The sequence below is a fragment of the Myxocyprinus asiaticus genome, chromosome 32 (genome assembly GCF_019703515.2).
Source record: "Myxocyprinus asiaticus isolate MX2 ecotype Aquarium Trade chromosome 32, UBuf_Myxa_2, whole genome shotgun sequence".
Classification (NCBI taxonomy): Eukaryota; Metazoa; Chordata; class Actinopteri; order Cypriniformes; family Catostomidae; genus Myxocyprinus; species Myxocyprinus asiaticus.
Window position 1 is genome coordinate 13,057,464 of NC_059375.1, and position 21,219 is coordinate 13,078,682.

General features: G+C 38.6%; 1 protein-coding gene across 2 annotated transcripts in view; it reads right to left on the reverse strand.

The window, feature by feature from the left end:
* LOC127422782 (integrin alpha-X-like) overlaps positions 1–21,219 on the reverse strand; it is a 95,209-nt gene that overhangs the window by 27,446 nt on the left and 46,544 nt on the right. For both annotated transcript variants that reach the window (XM_051666542.1, XM_051666546.1), the window contains exons 4-20: positions 17,148–17,251; positions 16,958–17,028; positions 15,134–15,245; positions 11,579–11,709; positions 11,338–11,486; positions 11,003–11,153; positions 10,628–10,778; positions 10,409–10,482; positions 9,214–9,331; positions 8,986–9,122; positions 8,730–8,876; positions 8,362–8,565; positions 5,004–5,137; positions 1,323–1,465; positions 971–1,119; positions 657–788; positions 137–210 (exon numbers count right to left, since the gene is read on the reverse strand). In XM_051666542.1, the coding sequence (XP_051522502.1) occupies positions 137–210; positions 657–788; positions 971–1,119; positions 1,323–1,465; positions 5,004–5,137; positions 8,362–8,565; positions 8,730–8,876; positions 8,986–9,122; positions 9,214–9,331; positions 10,409–10,482; positions 10,628–10,778; positions 11,003–11,153; positions 11,338–11,486; positions 11,579–11,709; positions 15,134–15,245; positions 16,958–17,028; positions 17,148–17,251 (2,181 nt within the window). The remainder of the gene's footprint in view (positions 1–136; positions 211–656; positions 789–970; positions 1,120–1,322; positions 1,466–5,003; positions 5,138–8,361; positions 8,566–8,729; positions 8,877–8,985; positions 9,123–9,213; positions 9,332–10,408; positions 10,483–10,627; positions 10,779–11,002; positions 11,154–11,337; positions 11,487–11,578; positions 11,710–15,133; positions 15,246–16,957; positions 17,029–17,147; positions 17,252–21,219) is intronic.

Genomic DNA, 21,219 nt, shown 5'->3' on the forward strand with positions numbered 1-21,219 from the left:
CTCCATAGGCATACAGACAGTTATAACGATTAATTAATTATCATTACAAGAGTGAAAAATTTATTAACTAAACAATGAGTCATCTTTTATTAATGCTGCTTTCTCCACTATTAAAAATATGGTTTAATTAACTCACCCAGAGAAATTGAAATCCATTCTGAGGTTATCAACACAGATGTTATCAGTTCCACAGTTTATCTCAAAATCCAGCTGTAAACCATTGTGAGAGCACAAAAAAATTAAAAACAAAATTGTTAACTGTTAAACTGTTTTTGTTTTGTCTTTAAATATAAAGATACATTACATAAAAAGTATTGAACATAAGTAAAATTGTTATATTTTTATGTTAATTACTCGAAAAAAATCATACTTCAGTCTCCTAGGTGATGATGTGAGAACTTTGTTTATTAATGTAGCATCAAATAAATTAAATGAGAGCATGCACAAACAGTGTATCCAGAAAGTATTCACAGCGCTTCACTTTTTACACATTAAGATGGGTATTTGGGCATTAAAACCACACTGCAAAATGTATGAATGCCATTACATTAAAAACAAAATATCAAACCAATTGGCATTTATTTTTAAGAAAGATAGCACAAGATATACGAGATGGCACTCAATGTGAAAAAAAAAAAAAAAAAAGGAATTCTTACATTGTGATCTGTAGTGTTTTTTATCTCTGGCAGGAGTACTGGCCTCAAGTCTTTCATTGTTTTAGATGGAAGTCCTTCAAAAATGAAAGTTAACTGATTGGACAATGGGTTCAGGGCATCTTCTGAACAAGCCTGATTGAGACAAGTAAACCTTATAAGCAATGTTAATAACATAGCAACATGCATGTGAATAATCAAATCCTAGGGTATTGCATTAATATTTCTTAGTCCAAGATTTTAGACTTTAATCAAAGTCACAGAACTTATTATCACACATACTAAAAAAGAAAATGACAATGACATTTGATGCTTACATCTATAAAGAAACGATGATCCTTGCATTCTTTCCTCATCCCAACAGTCATCCGATCATTGAGGACACGGTTTTTGACTGAGAAGTATGCTCGAAATGTATGTCGCTTGGCATCTAGCTTTATGGTGTAATTAATATTGGCAGCCAAATCTAGAAAATGTATTTATTATATTTATTCAGTATTCATGGAGCAGACACCTTTATTCAAAGCCACTTGCAAATGTGGAAAACACAAGTGCAGGAGCCAAATAATATTGTCAAGGCCATAATACCAAATTCCAAGACATGTGATGTAATATAGCTTTCAAGACACCAAAACTTTATTGTAGGATGTAATCAGCCAATACATAAACCTGCTATGGCATGTTTGTATGCGCTCATTGTGAAGCACACTGTAAGAGTGTTTTCCAGTGTCTTTGGGCAGTCTGTTTCACTGGTTGGGATTTTAGATGGAAAGTAAGTTACTCTTGTTTCCAAGCGCATGATAGGTCTGGACCTGAATCACACACACACACACACACACACACACACACACACACACACACACACACACACACAGCATGATTTAAGAATGTTCAATACACCATCTTGTGTGCATCAGTGAAAGCACAGAGTTTTTGTACAGATCAGCTGACATGATCAAATGATCACTTATTTGATAAGTGACCTAGAAATCATTATTCATTTTATGTCATAATGTTTATTTGTTTTATATTTTTCAAAATCCTAAAACTTTGTTCATTTACAGGTTAAAATTTCATGCTGAATCCAACAGAATTCTGTCTAATTCTTTTGGACACCATTGTATACTGTAAAAAGTGGTAACCTGCAATTTATTAGTTTTAGGAGCTATTTCTACTTGATCTAACCCTTAAAATCAGTTTTGTATGTGTGACTTAATGTATTAAGGTTGATTAAGTGATGTTAAATACAAGGATCAGTCAATTTTAGCCAGAATGACAGATTGGTCTCATGGTAGAGTTTTCACCTCTAAAGCCATCTTTACACTGCAAAGGTGGCACAGAAGCTGCATCTAAAGGGGCATTTAGGTGTATTTACACAGACTGTTTAATGCTGCTCAGAGCAGGCATAAATGCTCTTACGCAGTAAGTACAATTGCATAAATATTGTTTTGAGATTAATGTTTTAAATATTAAATTTTAATATAGAAAAATAAAATGAATGAAAAGATGAAATTATACTTTTAAATATGAAACTAAATTATGAAAGATATGCTCTGTCATGACAACAAGCCAGGCAGCCAGCCAGCCATTTACACAGAACCAAAACAGCATCAGAGCTGCCTTTGATACTAAGGGCTGAGGTGGGTCAGAGCAGGCTTAATTTTGTCTGGATTGTATGCGGCATTGCGTCTTTACACTGAATTTTGAGCAGGCACAGACCAGGCTTAACTCGGCTGTGTAGCGACACCTCTAAGGAGTACAAGGAGTTCCAGGTTCCAATCTGCCCAGGGCCAGACTGGGACATAATTTCAGGCTGGGAGTCTCACACTCATCCTGGCCACCCAATAAACCCACAAGAAATTTAAAAATGACATCTTATGTTGGGGATAACAATACACTTTCTGCTAGGGTTGTATATGTTTACACATGAACATGTAACGTTCCAAATTAGGTTTAAAGACATAATGAATACTTTTTAATGCATAAAATTAATGTTAATTTCTACATGTCATTCATCGCTAGTTCATGTTAGTTCTTAATGATGTTACATTACCAAGTTTCAGTAATAAACTGTATTAGTATATGTATAGATTAACATAAACCAATATTACAAATGCTTTAAAAGTATTGTTCATTTTTCGTGTTAATTCTTTGTGTAATGTTAATGGATACATAACCTTATTTCAATGTGTTACCAATACATTTAACGAAAAGCAATCAAACAATGCCTCCATGGATATATTACCCAAGATGTAAATATTATCATGCATTTTCTCAACAACTCCTAAACTAAATTGTTCACTGAATAATAAATACCTGTCCTCTTTGTTCTCTTTCTCTGATTCATCACAAAAGGAAGTATATATTTATTTTTTTGTAAATATCACTCCATGTTGCAATAATTTGCTACCATTATAGGGCCTAATTGAACTTGTACATGGATCAAACATAATGTTTTTGTGATTAAAGTTTTTTTTTTTTTTTTACAACACTACCATTAGAAAATTAACAAATAAACATGAATTGATTTTATTTATTCTTTATTCTTAATTTTATTCTGTATGTGAGAGCATTTATCTGATTTTCATTTAATTCTTTTTCTTTCTACTGTCAATGATGATTCAGAGAGAAAACACGCAGGTGGCCTACTGTTGCTATAGTAATGAACACCACTTCCACACCCTCCTGACTGACAGGTAAAATGCGCTCTCTCGTTTCAGTTAATTCTGTGTTTATTTTTCGTTATTTCAGCAGACAGCATGCTTCATACATTCGTATCAACAGCATTGAGTTTAAGAGGGTAAACTTTATAATTCATCTGTACTGTGCAAGCATTTAGACACTTACATTAGCTGCGCTGTCCATGTACTGAATGAATGAATGTGCGTCCTTGAGTGAGTGGGGTTTTCCGCGCATTTACTTGAACCGCTCATGCAATTGTATGACCCATTTTAGGGGTGGCCCAGATTAGTCAAGACTAGCGGATTTGTGATTTATTATCGATTTATTATCAAATTCAGAAATCACTTGGGTGGCAATAATATAAAATAATAATGAATAAGTAAATAAATAAAAACAAGCGGGGCAGTGGGCCAAATCAGTCACCAGTTCACCGGGATTCCCCCTGCCACTTCCGATGGCCAGTCCAGGCCTGAATCCACCCTAATATAACTTTGTATGTTAATAAATAAAGATTGCATCTGTATGCCAGCAAATGTACTGTATATCATGAGCGGTGACACATCTGTTTGCATTTTGCCTTGCGATTTAACTGTAAATGAGTGAGACCTGCGTAACAGCGCAGCGATTGGAGTGCGCATTTGGATCAGAGACTATTTAGCAGAGACGTGCCACTTCTATTGAAAAGAATGGGAGAAATTGGAACGTCCAATGGCCAATGGATGTAGAAAAGGATCTCCCCACTTACAGGTAAAAGATCCAATCGCCTTTTAGATACAGACATCGCCTCTCAATCAACTCTGAGAAAGCGCATGCGCATTAGCTATTCAAACTGGGAAAATAGCAAGGGTTTTTTTTGCTAAATCTAAGCTAAAGAAACACAATTTATGATACCAGTGTTCTCAGATTTTACTGCTGATTTGCAATATGTTCTTTGATTGTAATCTTGACTAACCATTTGTAGATTTTGGTTTTTCCCCATTCAAGTAGACAGAAGCTGCACTTATATGCCGCTTGAATCCACTGAAAATAGTTGCCCAGGAGCGTTCCAAAAATGGCTGCTGAGTGGACTGACTTGCCTTTAAAGACACTTTGGTCTGTATATACAAGAGAACATCATCACACGCTGTCACTCAACATCACTGATGAGAGCCGTAACGAGCACGAATCATCACATTAAAATAACACATTCTAGTGCTGGATCGCCATTTATTATAACACACACAAACTAAATTGAAACTCTTGCTCAAGAACTGAAGATGTTTCTTCTGCATTAGACACATACCTGAAGAATACTTTTCAAAAAGTGGTGGGGACAAAATTGACAAATCCAAAAATTTGTGGGGTAGGGTCCCACCTGTCCCACCTATAAATGATGCTTGGGGTTAAATAAAGTGTTTGACTTGAACAAAACTTTTTTTTCTTATTTCTTGTGTACACCCTAAGAAATGTTTTGTAAGGTAACCAAAACTATGTGCTTCATGCTGTAACATCTAAATTAACTGGTTTTATATAAATAAATAAAAAATTAAAAAAAATCTGAATAAATCAACTTGATAAATGATTCATCACCAACAGTCTTAGATCTAGTAGAAATAGATCCTTGAGGTAACAATTGCAGGTTACCACTTTTTTCAATGCATGTTAGGTTCTTTTTAAAAGCAAACAGACCTGAGAAGCAGAACTGCTCCCATGGACCCAACAGCAACATCAGGTAGGTTGTCTCCACTCTGGTCTAGAGAGGACTGACTTAATGAAATCCCAAAGAGCTGCAAACCTGGTTGCACAGATGATCCAACGATTCTCTGTCATCACATACAGTGGAAGAAAGAGGGAATTGGACAGATAAAGAGATATAACAGTCCAAGGAGTAAATAGAAAAAAATAGTGCAAGATACAGGTTTGATGATAGAACACAAAATGTCAACAGAGGCACAGTCTCTGTCCTGACCTCAGCCCGACTGAGATGCTTTGTCCTTATTACAAAAGAGCGATTCACACCAGACATACCAAGAATATTGCAGAACTGAAACAGTTTTGAATAGAGGCATGGTGTTAAAGTCCTCCTGACTGTTGTGCAGGTCTGAACCACAATTACTAGAAAAGTTTGGTGGAGGTCATTATTGCCAATGACAGTTGATTATTTAATAGATTCAAGGGTTCATATACGTTTTACACCCTGCACTGTCACTATTTACATGATCAGTTTATTAAATAAATGAAAATGTATCGTCTGCATGTAATTTATTAAAGCAGGTTGTAATTTTATGAAAAATTTTACAGAAATACCGTTAAATCTAAGAATTCACAATATACTGTTTGATACAAGATGGCGCCACGGATGGCAGCCTCAGTGTGGAGCTCTCAAATTCTTTTGTTGTTTTTGTTTGTTTGTCCTGTGTTTAGTATTTTTTTTTCCAATGAGTTTTACCAGGGACGAACTGCTGAACATTTGGCAGCATATACCAGACAGTCTTTTCCCAGTTTTTGACTATTTGGACGTTTTCCTGAACATTTTATTCAGCGGCGCAGTTGTGTTGTTCAAGCGTGCTATGAGATGCAAGTGAGGGAAGCGAGCCAGGGAAAATGAGAGGCGGTGGAACATGCTTTTACATCATTGAAAGTCAGTGTGCCCAGCAGAGGTTGAACTGAGCATGAGAACCGTCAGGCACAAGAAAATTTTGTTCTAAAAAACGGTCCATCTCATGAGCAGTTAAAACTGCCCCATTGAGCAATAATTATGTTCAATACACAGCTTAGTCTATTTATTTTTATCCAACATATCCTACCTCTTCTGCCATACATTCCCTTGCACTATCTATATACAGTATAACACATTTGTATTTGTGCATACGTACATATATATATATATATATATATATATATATATATATATATATACATTTAGTTGTGCTCAAAATTTGCATACCCTTGGAGAATTGGTAATATATGTACCATTTTTAAAGAAAACATGAGTGAGCAGGCAAAACACATTTCTTTTATTTCTTATGGGATTCATATTCAACTGTAGGTTATAACAGAATGGCACAAGCATAAAACAAAACATGGCAACAAAGAAAAAAATGAAATGACCCCTGTTCAAAAGTCTGTATACCCTTAGTTCTTAATACTGTGTATTGCCCCCTTTAGCATCAATAACAGCATGCAGTCTTTTGTAATAGTTGTCTATGAGGCCCCAAATTCTTGCAGGTGGTATAGCTGCCCATTCATCTTGGCAAAATCTTCCAGGTCTCGCAAAGTCTTTGGTCGTCTTGCATGAACCGCACGTCTGAGATCTCCCCAGAGTGGCTCGATGATATTAAGGTCAGAGGACTGTGATGGCCACTTCAGAACCTTCAACTTTTTCTGCTGTAACCACTGGAGGGTCAACTTGGCCTTGTGCTTAGGGTCATTGTCGTGCTGGAAAGTCCAAGAGCGTCCCATGCGCAGCTTTCGTGCAGAAGAATGCAAATTGTCTGCCAGTATTTTCTGTTAACATGATGCATTTATCTTGCCATCAATTTTCACAAGATTCCCCATGCCTTTAGAGCTCACACACCCCCAAAACATCAGTGAGCTACCACCATGCTTCACAATGGGGATGGTATTCTTTTCACTAGAGGCCTTGTTGACACCTCTCCAAACATAGCGCTTATGGTTGTGACAATAAAGCTCTATTTTGGTCTCGTCACTCCAAATTACATTGTGCCAGAAGCTGTGAGGTGTGTCAAGGTGTTGTCGGGCATATTGTAACTAGGCTTTTTTGTGGCATTGGCGCAGTAAAGGCTTCTTTCTGGCAACTCGACCATGCAGCTCATTTTTGTTCAAGTATCGTCATATTGTGCTCCATGAAACAACCACACCGTCTTTTTGCAGAGCAGCCTGTATTTCTCCTGAGGTTACCTGTGGGTTTTTCTTTGAATACCGAACAATTCTTCTGGCAGTTATGGCTGAAATCTTTCTTGGTCTACCTGACCTTGGCTTGGTATCAAGAGATCCCCGAATTTCCCACTTCTTAATAAGTGATTGAACAGTACTGACTGGCATTTTCAAGGCTTTGGATATCTTTTTATATCCTTTTCCATCTTTATAAAGTTCCATTACCTTGTTATGCAGGTCTTTTGACAGTTCTTTTCTGCTTCCTATGGCTCAGTATCTAGCCTGCTCAGTGCATCCACTCATTGACTATTTATACACAGACACTAATTGCAATTTAATAAGCCACAGGTGTGGGAAATTAACCTTTAATTGCCATTTAAACCTGTGTGTGTCACCTTGCGTGTCTGTAACAAGGCCAAACATTCAAGGGTAAGTAAACTTTTGATCAGGGCCATTTGGGTGATTTCTGTTATCATTATGATTTAAAAAGGAGCCAAACAACTATGTGATAATAAATGGCTTCATATGATCACTATCCTTAAATAAAAGACAGTTTTTTTGCATGATCAGTCATATTTTCAAAATCAATGCCAAAATGTCACAATTTCTGCCAGTGTATGCAAACTTTTGAGCACAACTGTATATATATATATATATATATATATATATATATGGTCTTATTATGTATTTACATATACTTATATTTTCTATTTGCTTTTTATTTATTTTTTATTTTATTTATTTTTTATTTTCTCTGTCTTGTTGTTGTATTGTTTGTGCACTGGAAGCTTCTGTCACCAAGACAAATTCCTTGTATGTGTAAGCATACTTAGCAATAAAGCTCATTCTGATTCTGATTCTGATTCTGATATACTTTGTCCTGCACTTGCAGAGTTACACTGGCTACATTTAAAATTCTTCTGTAGTGCTTTTTTGTCCTTTTTGGAGCTTGGTAGTAAAAATCACTGTCCACTTTCATTATATGGAAAACAAAGACTCGAACATTCTTCAAAATATCTCCTTTTGATTTCGATGAAAGAGAGAAAATCATACAGATTTAGTACGACGTGCGGGTGAGTAAATGATGGCTGAATTTTCATTTTTAGGTGAACTAACCCTTTAAATTGCCCCCAGCCCATGTCTCTTTTACCTGTGAATATGTTGGCATTATTCTATCTACTCCTCCATTAAAAATGTAGATGCTGCCCTGTCCATCTTCCTCTAAGGGAGCTCCAATCAGCACATCCCTGAAACCATCTCCATTCAGATCTGCTGGACTGGACAGAGAAGTGCCAAATCGTCCTCTCTGTCCTGCCATGCCCACCAGAACCGTATCTGATACAGTAAAGTATGGCTGCAAGATAAAACAGAGAGAGAGAGCATTACAAAATGTTATCAAGAATACTAAAATATTCGTAATGCAATAAAAAAGAATTCTTGTTTAATTAAAAGTTGTTTATTTATTTATTTATTTATTTGTGTCAACATGTTCTTGATAATTTTTTCTCCATCACTTACCCGCCGAGAATAGAAGTAAATAAACACTTTGCCCTCTCGATCGGTCTCTGTATATGTTGGTGCTGAAACCAACAGGAGGTCTGTGTTGGAGTCAGAGTTCAAATCCACCACACACACCTCAGCTCCAAAGTATGACCCAATCTGAGGCTAAAAAGAGAGAAACAGGGATACAGTTTGAAATTTAGCCTATTTTGTACTTAATTGCTTCACCAATGTCTGTTGTGCTAACAATTTACTCAAATAGGAGTGTTACAACCTCAGGAGGATCCAATTGCAAGTCCCTTTGATTAACATCAAGTTTTGAAACAATTACATGTCCCTTATGCCTGTGTCTTGGAGCTCCCAGAACTGCATACTTTGCACTGAATATTGTTGCTATTGTCAAAGAATAACCTGCAAATTAAATATGATGCTCAGATTTTTAAAACAATTCTGACTGATTTGATTACTGTTCCAGATTACACTGTCAAATAAAAGAACTCACCTAGATAACTGTTATGCTCACTTCCAGCTTGAAAGACAATTGTTTGATCATTTTGTCTGTATAGTTGATATCCACCTTTCCACTGAAAAGCTCCCACTGCAGTCATTATCATATCTGTCTAAATGGAAATAAAATATTTTAGGGAAAAAAAAAGAAAAGAAAAAAAGATTGAGATCTTTCATGTAAGCAGCTTGTACCATTCAAGCGGGACCGTAGCTAGTGGGGAGAAAGGTGGTAACAATTCTAGGGGCCCAAATGTCCAGGGGCATTCCACAACAAATTCTAAACTGTCTTTTTTTTTTTTAATAGGAAAGGGGCCCAGAGCAATATACAGTCAGGGGGCCCAGATTACTTTGCTATGGTCCTGAATTCAAGTTCTACAGTATATTGAAGAGTGGTTAAAAACAGTGCCCTTCATAAGTATTGGGACAGTAAGACACTTTTCAGAATTTTGGCTCTGTATGCCACCAAAGTTATTTGAAATGTATCAATCAATATATGATTCAAGTAAAGACTGTCAGCATTCATTTGAAGGTATTTACATCCAAATTGGGTGAACGGTTTAGGAATTACAGCATGTTTTATACACAGACCCCCCCCCCCCATTTTCAGGGGATCAAACGTAAATGGACAATTGACTTTTTGAGAATCCACTCAAAATGGCATGTGCAAGTTTGCTCTATATGCCACCATAATGGATTTGAAATGAATCAGTGTGTACAAAAGTGCAGACTGTCAGCTTTAATTTTAAGGGATTTACATCCTAATTGGGTGAATGGTTTAGTATCCACTCAAAAAGGTATGTGCAAGATTAAGGATAACTGGAAAAGCTGTGGTTGTCAACAGTGTTTGAATGTTTTTCAAGACATTTATGTAGATTTCTGAGGGTTATACAGATCTGACAAGACTCAAAACCACTTTTAGTGCACTTATAGGGTGTTTCTAAAATATGGTTTGCTGTTTAATTTAATTTAAATAAAATGTTAATTTGTTTCATTCCAGTTCAATAAGTTTGTAAAGTGTTTTTTTGTTTTGTTTTGTTTTTTTCACAATATAATGTAGATAGATTTTGAATAAGATGTCTGATGCATGCATGATTTCTACAATAACTATATTATAACAAGGTGAGAAAGTGCATTTCATAAATTTGGTGTCAGATGCATTGAATACACATAAACTGAATACATATAATTACATTTGTTGCCAATGCTGCACTAAAGCCGTCCTGTGCAAACTCCATTCTTGATGAATCACCAGATGTTTGGGTTCCTAGCAAATAAAATGAACAATAAACCAGTTAACAAATCATTTATTACAAAGCCATCTGCTGAACATTAACTACACTAACATGACAGCTCCTAACTGTAAAATGTAAATTCTGTTTTTCTTTTATTCCTTTCCTCTGCAAACACACCTTCAATGGCAATAATGTTCTCTTTGAGTTTTTCACGAATACTTTCCAATGCATCAAAGTTTGTCACTTTGAACCTGTGGCTACTGGTGGGTAAAGATGCAATAGTTGTCAGTTCCTCTAGTGCTCTGGCATCTGAAAAAGCATTGCCAACCTAAGAAAAATTGAAAGTAAATTTCATAGAATGAATCACATTGAAATGCAATCTCTTCCAAGAGAAATCACAACAGAAAAGGCTGCATGTTAATTGTGCCAAATATGTTTTGCATCTAGCATTAAATCAATATAAATAAACACTGTGCACAATCAGGAGGTGCTTCAGTCCTTTTTAATCAAGCAGATTAGGCAAGCCAGGAAACAATTAAAATCAGATCTTACCCCAATTGCATATCGAATTATCTGATTTGCTTGTGCTTCTTGAACAGCATCAGTCAAGGGGGTTTTATCAGTTGATTTACCATCAGTGATAACTAGTAAAACTTTACTGGCAAATGGTCTTGCACCTCTCTTGCTTACAAATACTTCTGTCCTGTGTATGGAAAACAGTACAAGCAGAGGAACTGATCAGATTATTCAATATCTGTTTGATTGTCAAAACTTTAGGACCAATTTATTATTGATGGTTTAAATTGTATAAGGCACTGCAAAATGCTTTAGGGTTGTGAGTACAATGCCTGTCACACCTAAAAGAAATATCAGCAAACATATCTTACACAAGCTGTTTTATAGCTGTTGCTGTGTTTGTCCATCCTCGAAGCTGATTTATGTTTTTCACTTGATTTTGCCACATCAAGTTGTTTCTTGTGTATTTTTGGAGAAAGGAATGAATGGCACAGTTTGTAGAAAACTGTGCAATGGCAAACTGGAAAATAGATTAGCACTTGACGTTGATCAAAATTAACAAATAAAATTTACACTCATGCTAAATCAAAATAAATGCATTGGCTATAATACCTGTACATCCTGGTCCATAAAACTTTGGATCATTGTTATAACAAAAGCTTTCATCTTTGTAAAGTCCTGATGACTCACACTTCCAGATCCATCCAATAAAAAGGCAATATCGATTTTTGATGTAGGGCATTCTGAGAATCATGAAATGAAAAATTATATGAAATTATATTAATTAAAATAAATCATATTTTAAATTAATACACAGGGCCGGCCTGTGCAAAGGAATTTATATTAAAAGGAAACATCTCGTAACTCTAAGTATATAAACGCCACCACAAAGTCATAATTATGAGTGGCAAACTTGGATTTTTCTTCAAGCCCCAACTTTTCGAGTTGGGGGCATGTCAATTTAAGACACATGGCGGAAGCAAACTGTAATGATAATAATTACGTTTTACTTGAGGATTTGGAATGTGCAGTTCTGTTGGTATGCATGTTTTGTACTTTTAATGAAGAATAATGATAAAACTAACCAGAAAATAAGCCTCATTTAGCTGGTCAATACAGCAATAAGCGTTAGCAACAAAACTACATTTCCCATTATTATATGTGGCCACACAACAATGACACAATTCATAGATAAAGCATTTATTGCACACCTAATGCGTGGCTTTGCTTTTCATTTGGTTGCATTGGTACTAAAAAAAAAAAAAAAAAAAAAAAAAAGGCTTCCTGCCTTTACTAGTTAGTGAAAAAGAGAGAAAGAAATATTAAATTGCAAAACGGGTCCGTTCGTTCAGAGTAAATTCACTTGAAAGCACATCACATTGTATTTACAATTTCCGACCTTGTAAGTATGAATTTCATAGGAGGACTTTAACGCACCATTAGCTCACACATTCTTTGTGATCAACGTGCATGGACCTCATCATTTAACATACAAATCACAATGACGTGGTAACCAGAAACAGCACATTAAGAATAAGATGAGCTTTCTGAATAATCACCAATGACAAATAACTGAAAGTTACAACAAATACATAACAGCAGTGTATATAAAATCAGCAAAGCTGAAAAAAAGCAGTAGAGCTATAAACAGTACAGATTAATTTACATAATTTATTCATACCACAATGCATTACTGGGAACTTGAGTGCCGCTTCATTTCACAGTATTGTTAGACACAGATCGCACACCTTGATGAATAATGTTCACTCCTCACAGAAACGCAGAAAATAAGTCATGAAAAATATTACTTTGTGGCTATTTGAGTCATTGAGGCTTACTTTGTTTAATGGATGGCAGAAACTACACTTATCAAGGCATAGAGCTTTTCATGTTTTGTCAAGAATGATCAGGGGAAGGAAACACTGGCGACTTAAATAAAAAAAATAATAAAAAAAATTAAAAAAACTCAGACAGAGTGAAAATATGAGCAATTAATCTGCAAAACAACCCACAACCTGCAAAATCAAGGGCCCATATTTACAAAGATTTTTATCTTACCGCTAGGAGTTCTCCAAAGAGTTCCTAGCTAGGTGTTTTTGTTTAAAACCTATTCTCAAAATAGCTAAGAGCAAGTTTTACTAGGAAATCTTAATGTAAGAGTAATGTGGAGTTGTCCTTGTTGCTATGGATGACGTTACGTTTTATGAGCGCACTCTCTTAAATCACCCAAAGTGATAGATAGACAGACAGACCGACCGACCGACCAACAGACAGACAGATAGATAGATGAAAGTGCAATGAAACTACACCGGGTAGCCCGTGATGGCTGTGAATGCCACCTTTTTTTTCTGTGCAGCGAGTGCACATCCAAAGGAGAACATATGCTGTGCGGTCTGGAGAGGGCATATACAGTTTTATAGATAATTCTGCTGACCTATTACAGAAACTCCCAATTAATTTGCACTACACAGTTTTATTTTGCCTGTGGCTAGGGAGCGCAGAATTTTCAAAACCTTTATCTCTGTTGTAATTGGCTTGTTTCGATTCGTGGGAGAGGGAACTGCATCTCTAACTAAGTTTACAATATAGTGCAACAGTGCTCACCCACTTTTTCAGCTGTCTGGGTTACGAAGTATTTTTCCCATTCATTTTTCCCATCAACTTTTCATGAAAACCTCCATAAAAGAGTTGTAAGCCATGAACCAAATCAGCCAGCTCCGAGGTACATCACACCATCACAAACTTTAATTTGGGGCAAAAAAATATTTGAAAATTGGACAAAAAGACAAAGGTACAAGACTGTATACTCACCTTGTTTCATGAGGGCACAGACTACAATTCCATAAAGCATTGTGAATTATGTCATTGAATAAAAAACAGTGGAGATATTCAAAACTGTTGATTTTAGGTTGTTGATTATGAGTATAGAAACAATATTTTATGTTTATTGCTAAATATTCCGATATGTACAAATATATAAGTAGTTTAAGGGTGAAGAGAAACCGACTCGATTACATCATTCATAGTGCATCATGCGAGTGGGAGGTTGCTCCAAAACACATTTTGCGGGCTTGGTTGGTCGTGGTTTTCTGATTGGTATTATAATATTTTAATGTTCTATTATTAAAATACATTGACTCAATTGCAATTCAGGCGATACCTTTTAAAAAGATCAATGTTATAATAATATTCTAAAACATTGTTTTTAATGTGGATTGACGGCAGCAGCCATGCGTCTGATGGTTTGTGATTCACTCTTAGGGATTTAGAAGTCCTCAGGATGACTTCTAAGATGTCATAGGTTTGGGAGCTACTTTGAATGTTAAAATGCTTCATGAATTACTCTTATGTACAATTTTCGAGTCCTAAAATTAGGAATGACAAGCCCCTAATTTTTAGTTGCTCCTAAATTTCCATGTTACGAACACAAACTAATATTTTTAGAAGAATATTTCAGCTCTGTAGGTCCATACAATGCAAGTGAATGATTGCCAGAACTCTGAAGCTCCAAAAATAATCCATAAAACTCCAGTGATTAAATCCATGTCTTCAGAAGTGATATGATAGGTGTGGGTGAGAAACAGATCAATATTGAAGTTCTTTTTGTACTCTAAATCTCCACTTTCACTTTCAGATAAATTTCACAATTTCACTTGCATTGAATGGACCTACAGAGCTGAGATTTGCTTGTGTTCTGCTGGAGAAAGAAAGTCATTCACATCTTGGATGGCATAGGGGTGAGTCAATGATGAGAGAATTTTCATTTTTGGGTGAACTATCACTTCAAGATCTTTTGTAAATACAGGCCCTGCTCTATAAGAGCTCTATTACATATATTCATATTCATATTTGTTTTTGTTTTTTTTCTGTATTTCTGAGGTGTTGTGTTTATAGGTACTATTTAAAATATATAATTTTATTTATAGATTTTTTTTCCCACATTGCTGTTGCTACCTGATTTTCACTTATGTTTTACCTTTTATTAAATTTGCATGTATTCTGGCAAACTTAATTGTTTTCATTGATACCATTGCACAGTTATGAGGGTAGTTGAAAACTTTGTAAACTATCTAAAACTATTTTAAACAGCATTTTCTTATTTTGTATCCTGTAATGGGTATTGTTTTGCACTATGGTTGTATTTGCCATTCCATAAGAAGCAATTACCTCTCAGAGTCCTTGGCACAGATCTGCTCACAACACTATTTGTACTCAGTTTGAAGCACATGCCATTGTAAGTGGTTACTTCACAGTTCTTGGGTATGGTTGGACCACAAACCTGAGAGACATTAAGATGTTATTTCAACAAGGCAAGCTCTAGTCTTGACATTAATATGAAAAAAAAAAAAAAAAGAAAAAAAAAGAAGAAGGTCCTGAAGGTCCAAACAAGCTTCAAATTACACCCTGCTGCATGCACCTAATCTAGCATAGCACTGTCTGTTTGAACACTATCTGGTCATTGACAAGCTTATATGGACTTAGCCAGCAGCCAAATCATCCTGCAGCTCTTGCTTGGATACCCACTGAAGCTATGCAGGGTTGAGCCTGGTCAGTACCTGGATGGTAGACCTCCTGGGGAAAACTACTTCTGGAGAAGTCCTTCTGTGTTCTTTGTTCAGGGGTAAAAATAAATTTTAAACAGCCGAGCAACGGTATACTGTTCCCAAACATTCAGACACCTGCCACACCACTGTGGGAGGCGTTTAGAGGAGCATTTAAATATGAGGATGCTCAGTAAAACCTCAAATAATGTGACATTAAAATGTGTTATCAATGACTTTATGCCTCATTCTATGAGTAGAATTCACATGAGGTCAGTAAAAAAGCTGTTTTAACCACTCGATGATTATTTAGACTAATATACTGTATATGCAGTAGAAAATGTTTAATTTGTCTTGTTTAGATTATAAATTCATGACGCTAATGCTATCGTGCTTTACACGTCCATAACATGTGCCGATTACACTCTTTTATTGTAATTTATGATGATACCTATACTGTTGCAAAGATGAGTTTATAAAATTGTTAATGTGCAGAATAAAGACAAAAGAACGATGATATGCTTACTTTGGGCAGATGTGTGAATGGCTTTCACTGCAGATGGCACATGAGTGAATGGGCACTTGAGAGAATTTGAGTAGTTTTGATTGACAAATTGACAACAAAAAAAATATGGTCTTGGATGCAGGTGTGTTTACACTGAATACTGACTGTACAGCGTAAATGAAGTAGTAGGTGGAGCCTCAGGTCACACCTAACAATGACATGGACCAATGGCAGCAAGGTGTTTAGCAGCCGGTTAGAAGTTTTCCTAAAAGTTTGCCCAGGCGAGCTGTTACAAACCACCAAAACTAACGTAAAAACACCTTCTTTTTGGACAGATTTAGTTTTAAATTCCATCATACCCATTCGTTCTTTGATTTTTTATGAAGTATATCTGAGCCTTAAGGTTTCTGCTGGAAGAGGTGTTATTGAGGTCAGCAGGGGGTGGTCACTCTGCAGTTTTTGTGGGTCCTAACGCCCCAGTATATTGACAGGGACACTATACTGTAAAAGGGCACCATCTTGAGGTCCTGACTCTCTTTGGTCATTAAACATCCTAGGGAACTGCTCAAAAAAGAGTGGGGTGTAACCCCAGTGTCCTGGCCAAATTCCTCCTATTGGCCCTTCTCAGTCATGGCCTCACAATAATTCATATCCATTAATTGGCTGTATCACTCTACTTTCTCCTTTCCACCAAGTAGCTGGTGTGTGGTGAGCGTACTGGCACACTATCTCTGCTGTTGCATTAATCCAGGTAGATACTGCACACTGGTGGTGGTTGAGGAGAGTCCCCTGGTAACTATGTAAAGCACTTTGAGGGTAGTGTCAGAAAAGCGCTATTTAAGTGTAACATTCATTCATAGCTGACACTTTTCCTTTCATGTTTATGCAGTTTCATTTTTGACTGTGGAGGGAATGGTGTGGATAGATTTAACATATCAAACTTACCACTGCCCTTGAAGACTGTGGATCTTGAGACATTGAAAGTCCAAGGGACATATTGACAGCCTCATCAGGGACTTTGTAGAGACATAAAAGTGGATACATCATTTTATATAAATGTTATCATGGAAAATATAAATCTACATTACTGAAATACTCAGTTCTTCTTGAAAGCATAATATAAAAATCTAAATACCTTTAATGGCCAGTGGTGAGCAGGTTTCTTCTTTGACAGCACAATGATAAATGTGTCCTTTTTGAGTTTGACTGTGTTGTATTAAAGGATCACTCACAATTACACTGAGGAGGAGAACAGAAAGAATATGAGAACAGGAACAAACCAGACAAAAAAAGACTGTGGCTTTCTTTAGTTTCGTTGGCTATTTGAGATTATGTAAAGAAATGTAAACATATTACAAATAAATAAACAAAATAAAATAAAAATGGTCAACATCAGCATTGTTATTGTTATTATTTTATTATTAAAACAAACCAAAATATAACTCCTTTTTCACTGTACATCTTGCCATTGCAGTCTCTCAACATGATCATGATTTCAAACTCAATTACACTTCCTAGTGCTTTACACTAGATGGAGCTATTGGAATTGTAATCGAGCTTGAAATCCCGATCACCAAGGAGAATTTTGTTAAGAAGTACAGTGAAAAAGGAGTTACATTTTGGTCTGTTCTCACCAAAAACCAACTAGATTGCTTCAGAAGAAATTGATTAAACCACTGGAGTCTGATGGATTATGTTTATGATGAGCTTCAAAGGCCTTTTTCTTGCTATACTGCAGGAAGCAGACGCCACCTGTCTCACATCCGGCGCCTAAGAACCCACGAAGGTCGTCAAAGCACCCCTGAGACGGGCGACCCAGAGACGAGGGAACCCACTCACCTGGAGCTGGTAAAAAGACCACTCTATCCCCCGGTGGAGGGCTGGGCGGAAAATCTTTTGTTGCCTTTTTGTTTGATTTTGCCGCATGCCCAAGTGGCTGCGGTACCCAACAGTCCAGCAAAAGAGCGGCTTCCTTCCTCCCTGGGTCACATACCCGGTGTGCATGGTCATCACCACGACTACCGTCCATGGGTTTTTTCTTGCAGGATTGGCGCTCCAGCGGTGGTCTTTCCGCCCCTGAGCGCCCAGCTGTGGCACACTGCAGCCCCCGATATGTCAGTCTCCACAGGTTACGAGGACAGACCTCTTCCTCCCCCGTCCCAGGCTGTTCTGGGGGTGGTCACATGGTCCAATCCGTTGCGATGGCTGATCCGGATCATCTGACTTGGCTACATGATTCAGTTCACCAGGCGCCCGCCCAGGTTCAGCGGTATTCACTTCACATTGGTCAAGGGCGAAAATGCTGCTACTTTGCGAGCGGAGATCGCTACCCTCCTACGGAAGGGTGCGATAGAACCTGTCCCTCCAGCCAAGACGAAGAAGGGGTTTTACAGCCCCTACTTCATCATACCGAAAAAAGGCAGTGGGTTGCGTCCAATCTTGGACCTGCGAGTACTGAACCGGGCCTTACACAGACTCTTGTTCAAGATGCTGACGCAAAAACGCATTCTGGCGAGCGTCCGGCATAAAGATTGGTTCGCAGCGGTAGACATGAAGGATGCATACTTCCACGTCTCGATCCTTCCTCGACATAGACCCTTCCTGCGGTTTGCATTCGAGGGTCAGGCGTATCAGTACAAAGTCCTCCCTTTCGGCCTGTCCCTGTCTCCTCGCGTTTTCACGAAGGTCACAGAGGCTGCCCTTGCCCTGTTAAGGGAGGTGGTGAGCTAATCCTAGCTCACTCCTGAGACATGTTGTGCGCGCACAGGGACCTGGTGCTCTCACACCTCAGCTGACTAGGGCTTTGGGTCAACTAGGAAAAGAGCAAGCTCCTCCCGGTTCAGAGCATCTCTTTTCTCGGTTTGGAGTTGGACTCAGTCTCCTTGATGGCGCGCCTTACGAACGAGCATGCCCAGTCAGTGCTGGCCTGTTTGAAGGCGTTCAAACAGAAAACAGCAGTTCCACTGAAAATTTTTCAGAGGCTCCTGGGGCATATGGCATCCTCGGCGGGGGCCACCCCGCTCGGGTTGATGCATATGAGACTGCTTCAGCACTGGCTCCAGACTCGAGTCCCGAGATGGGCATGGCACCACGGGACACATCGTGTGGTCATAATGCCGGTCTGTCACCGTCTTTTCAGCCCGTGGACCGACCTCTCGTTTCTATGGGCAGGTGTTCCTCTAGAACTGGTCTCCAGGCACGTTGTGGTCACGACAGACACCTCCAAAACGGGCTGGGGCACTGTTTGCAATGGGCATGCGGTTGCCGGCCTCTGGATGGGTCCACGACTGCATTGGCAAATCAACTGCCTCGAGTTGTTAGCAATTCTGCTCGCCCTGCGTAGGTTCCGGCCGTTGATCCAGGACAAGCACATGTTAGTTCGGACAGACAACATGGCAACAGTAGCATATGTCCGCCCCTTCGGTGGTAGACATGATCATTCAGGCTAGGGCCCCCTCTACGAGGCACCTGTATGCCTTTAAGTGGCGTCTGTTTGCTAAGTGGTGTTCTTTCTGACAGGAAGACCCCCAGAGATGCGCACTTGGATCAGTGCTTTCCTTCCTGTAGAAGAGGTTGGAAGGGAGGCTGTCCCCTTCCACCTTGAAGATGTACGTAGCATATCACGACGCAGTCGACGGTAAGTCCTTAGGGAAGCACAACCTGATCATCAGGTTCATATGAGGCACCAGGAAGCTGAATCCCTCCAGACCACGCCTCATTCCCTCATGGGACCTCTCTGTAGTTCTTCAGGGTCTACAGAGAGCCCCCTTTGAGCTTTGCAGTCAGCCGAGCTTAAGGCACTATCCTTGAAGACTGCCCTCCTGACTGCACTCACTTCCATCAAGAGGGTAGGAGACCGGCAAGTGTTCTCTGTCAGCGAAACATGCCTGGAGTTCGGTCCAGGTTACTCTCACGTGATCCTGAGACCCCGACCGGGCTATGTGCCCAAGGTTCCCAACACCCCTTTTAGGGACCAGGTGGTGAACCTGTAAGCGTTGCCCCAGGAGGAGGCAGACCCAGCCCTGTCGTTGCTGTGTCTGGTGCGCGCTTTACGCATCTATTTGGATCACACGCAGAGCTTTAGAATCTCTGAGCAGCTCTTTGTCTGCTTTGGTGCACAGCGGAAAGGAAGCGCTGTCTCCAAGCAGAGGATCGCCCACTGGCCCATTGATGCCATAACTATGGCATATCACACCCAGGACATGCTGCCCCCGGTAGGGCTACGAACCCATTCTACCAGGGGTGTAGCAGCTTCCTGGGCCCTGGCCAGGGTTGCCTCTCTAACAGACATTTGCAGAGCAGCGGGCTAGGCAACACCCAACACCTTTGCAAGGTTCTATAACCTCCGGGTGGAACCGGTTTCGTCCCAGGTAGTGGCACGCAATACAAGCGGATAAGCCCGGGATAGCCGGCAGGGTGTATTGCTTGCACATAGCGCCTTCCACCTCCTTTTGAGTTGAAGACATGCGCCATTAATTCCCAGTAGTGTTCACAAGTTTTGTTCCCTGGTTGACTTCCTCCGAGCCCTGTGGCAGTCGAGTTTTCAGAGAGATTCACTGCCGGCCCAGAACACGTGCTAACTAATGCTGTTCTGGGGTAGGTTTATCATAGACCAGAGGTGTCTCGTTCTCCCAATAGTGACCCCTTGTGTCATTACATCGACACAATGTCTCGTTCCCTCCATCAGGGAATGGAGGTTACACAAGTAACCATGACGTTTTTCGATGCAAAATTAATAGAAATGCGTAATCCACTTGGATCCCATATGCCATAAGCACACTGCACTTACAATGTCATGCAGCGATGACTTGAAAGGTTTTTGAAGTTAATATAAAATCCAGTAGAGTGAGTCTTTTTTCACAAGTTTAAGAATGTGTCAGATACATTTATTTCCACCAAAGTCATCACAATGCTGGCATGTTTCGAGTTTCACTGGATTATTATTCATTTAAATGTGAATGGATATAATGTAAAAAGGAATGCTACGAACTTGGATGAACTTGTTTTCAATGCAACCATGTTTTAATCAAAGAACTGCACTATTTAATATTTGTTGTAAAATTTTAAATCATTTAATAAATGAAGAAATTCTCCGCGTCCATGATCACATGGACACTGTGCTTGGCTGAAACCGCTCATGTAAGATGAATTCATCCACAGCCACTGTTCTAGAGTGAGCCTTCACTTCTTACTAGTTATTAATGTTT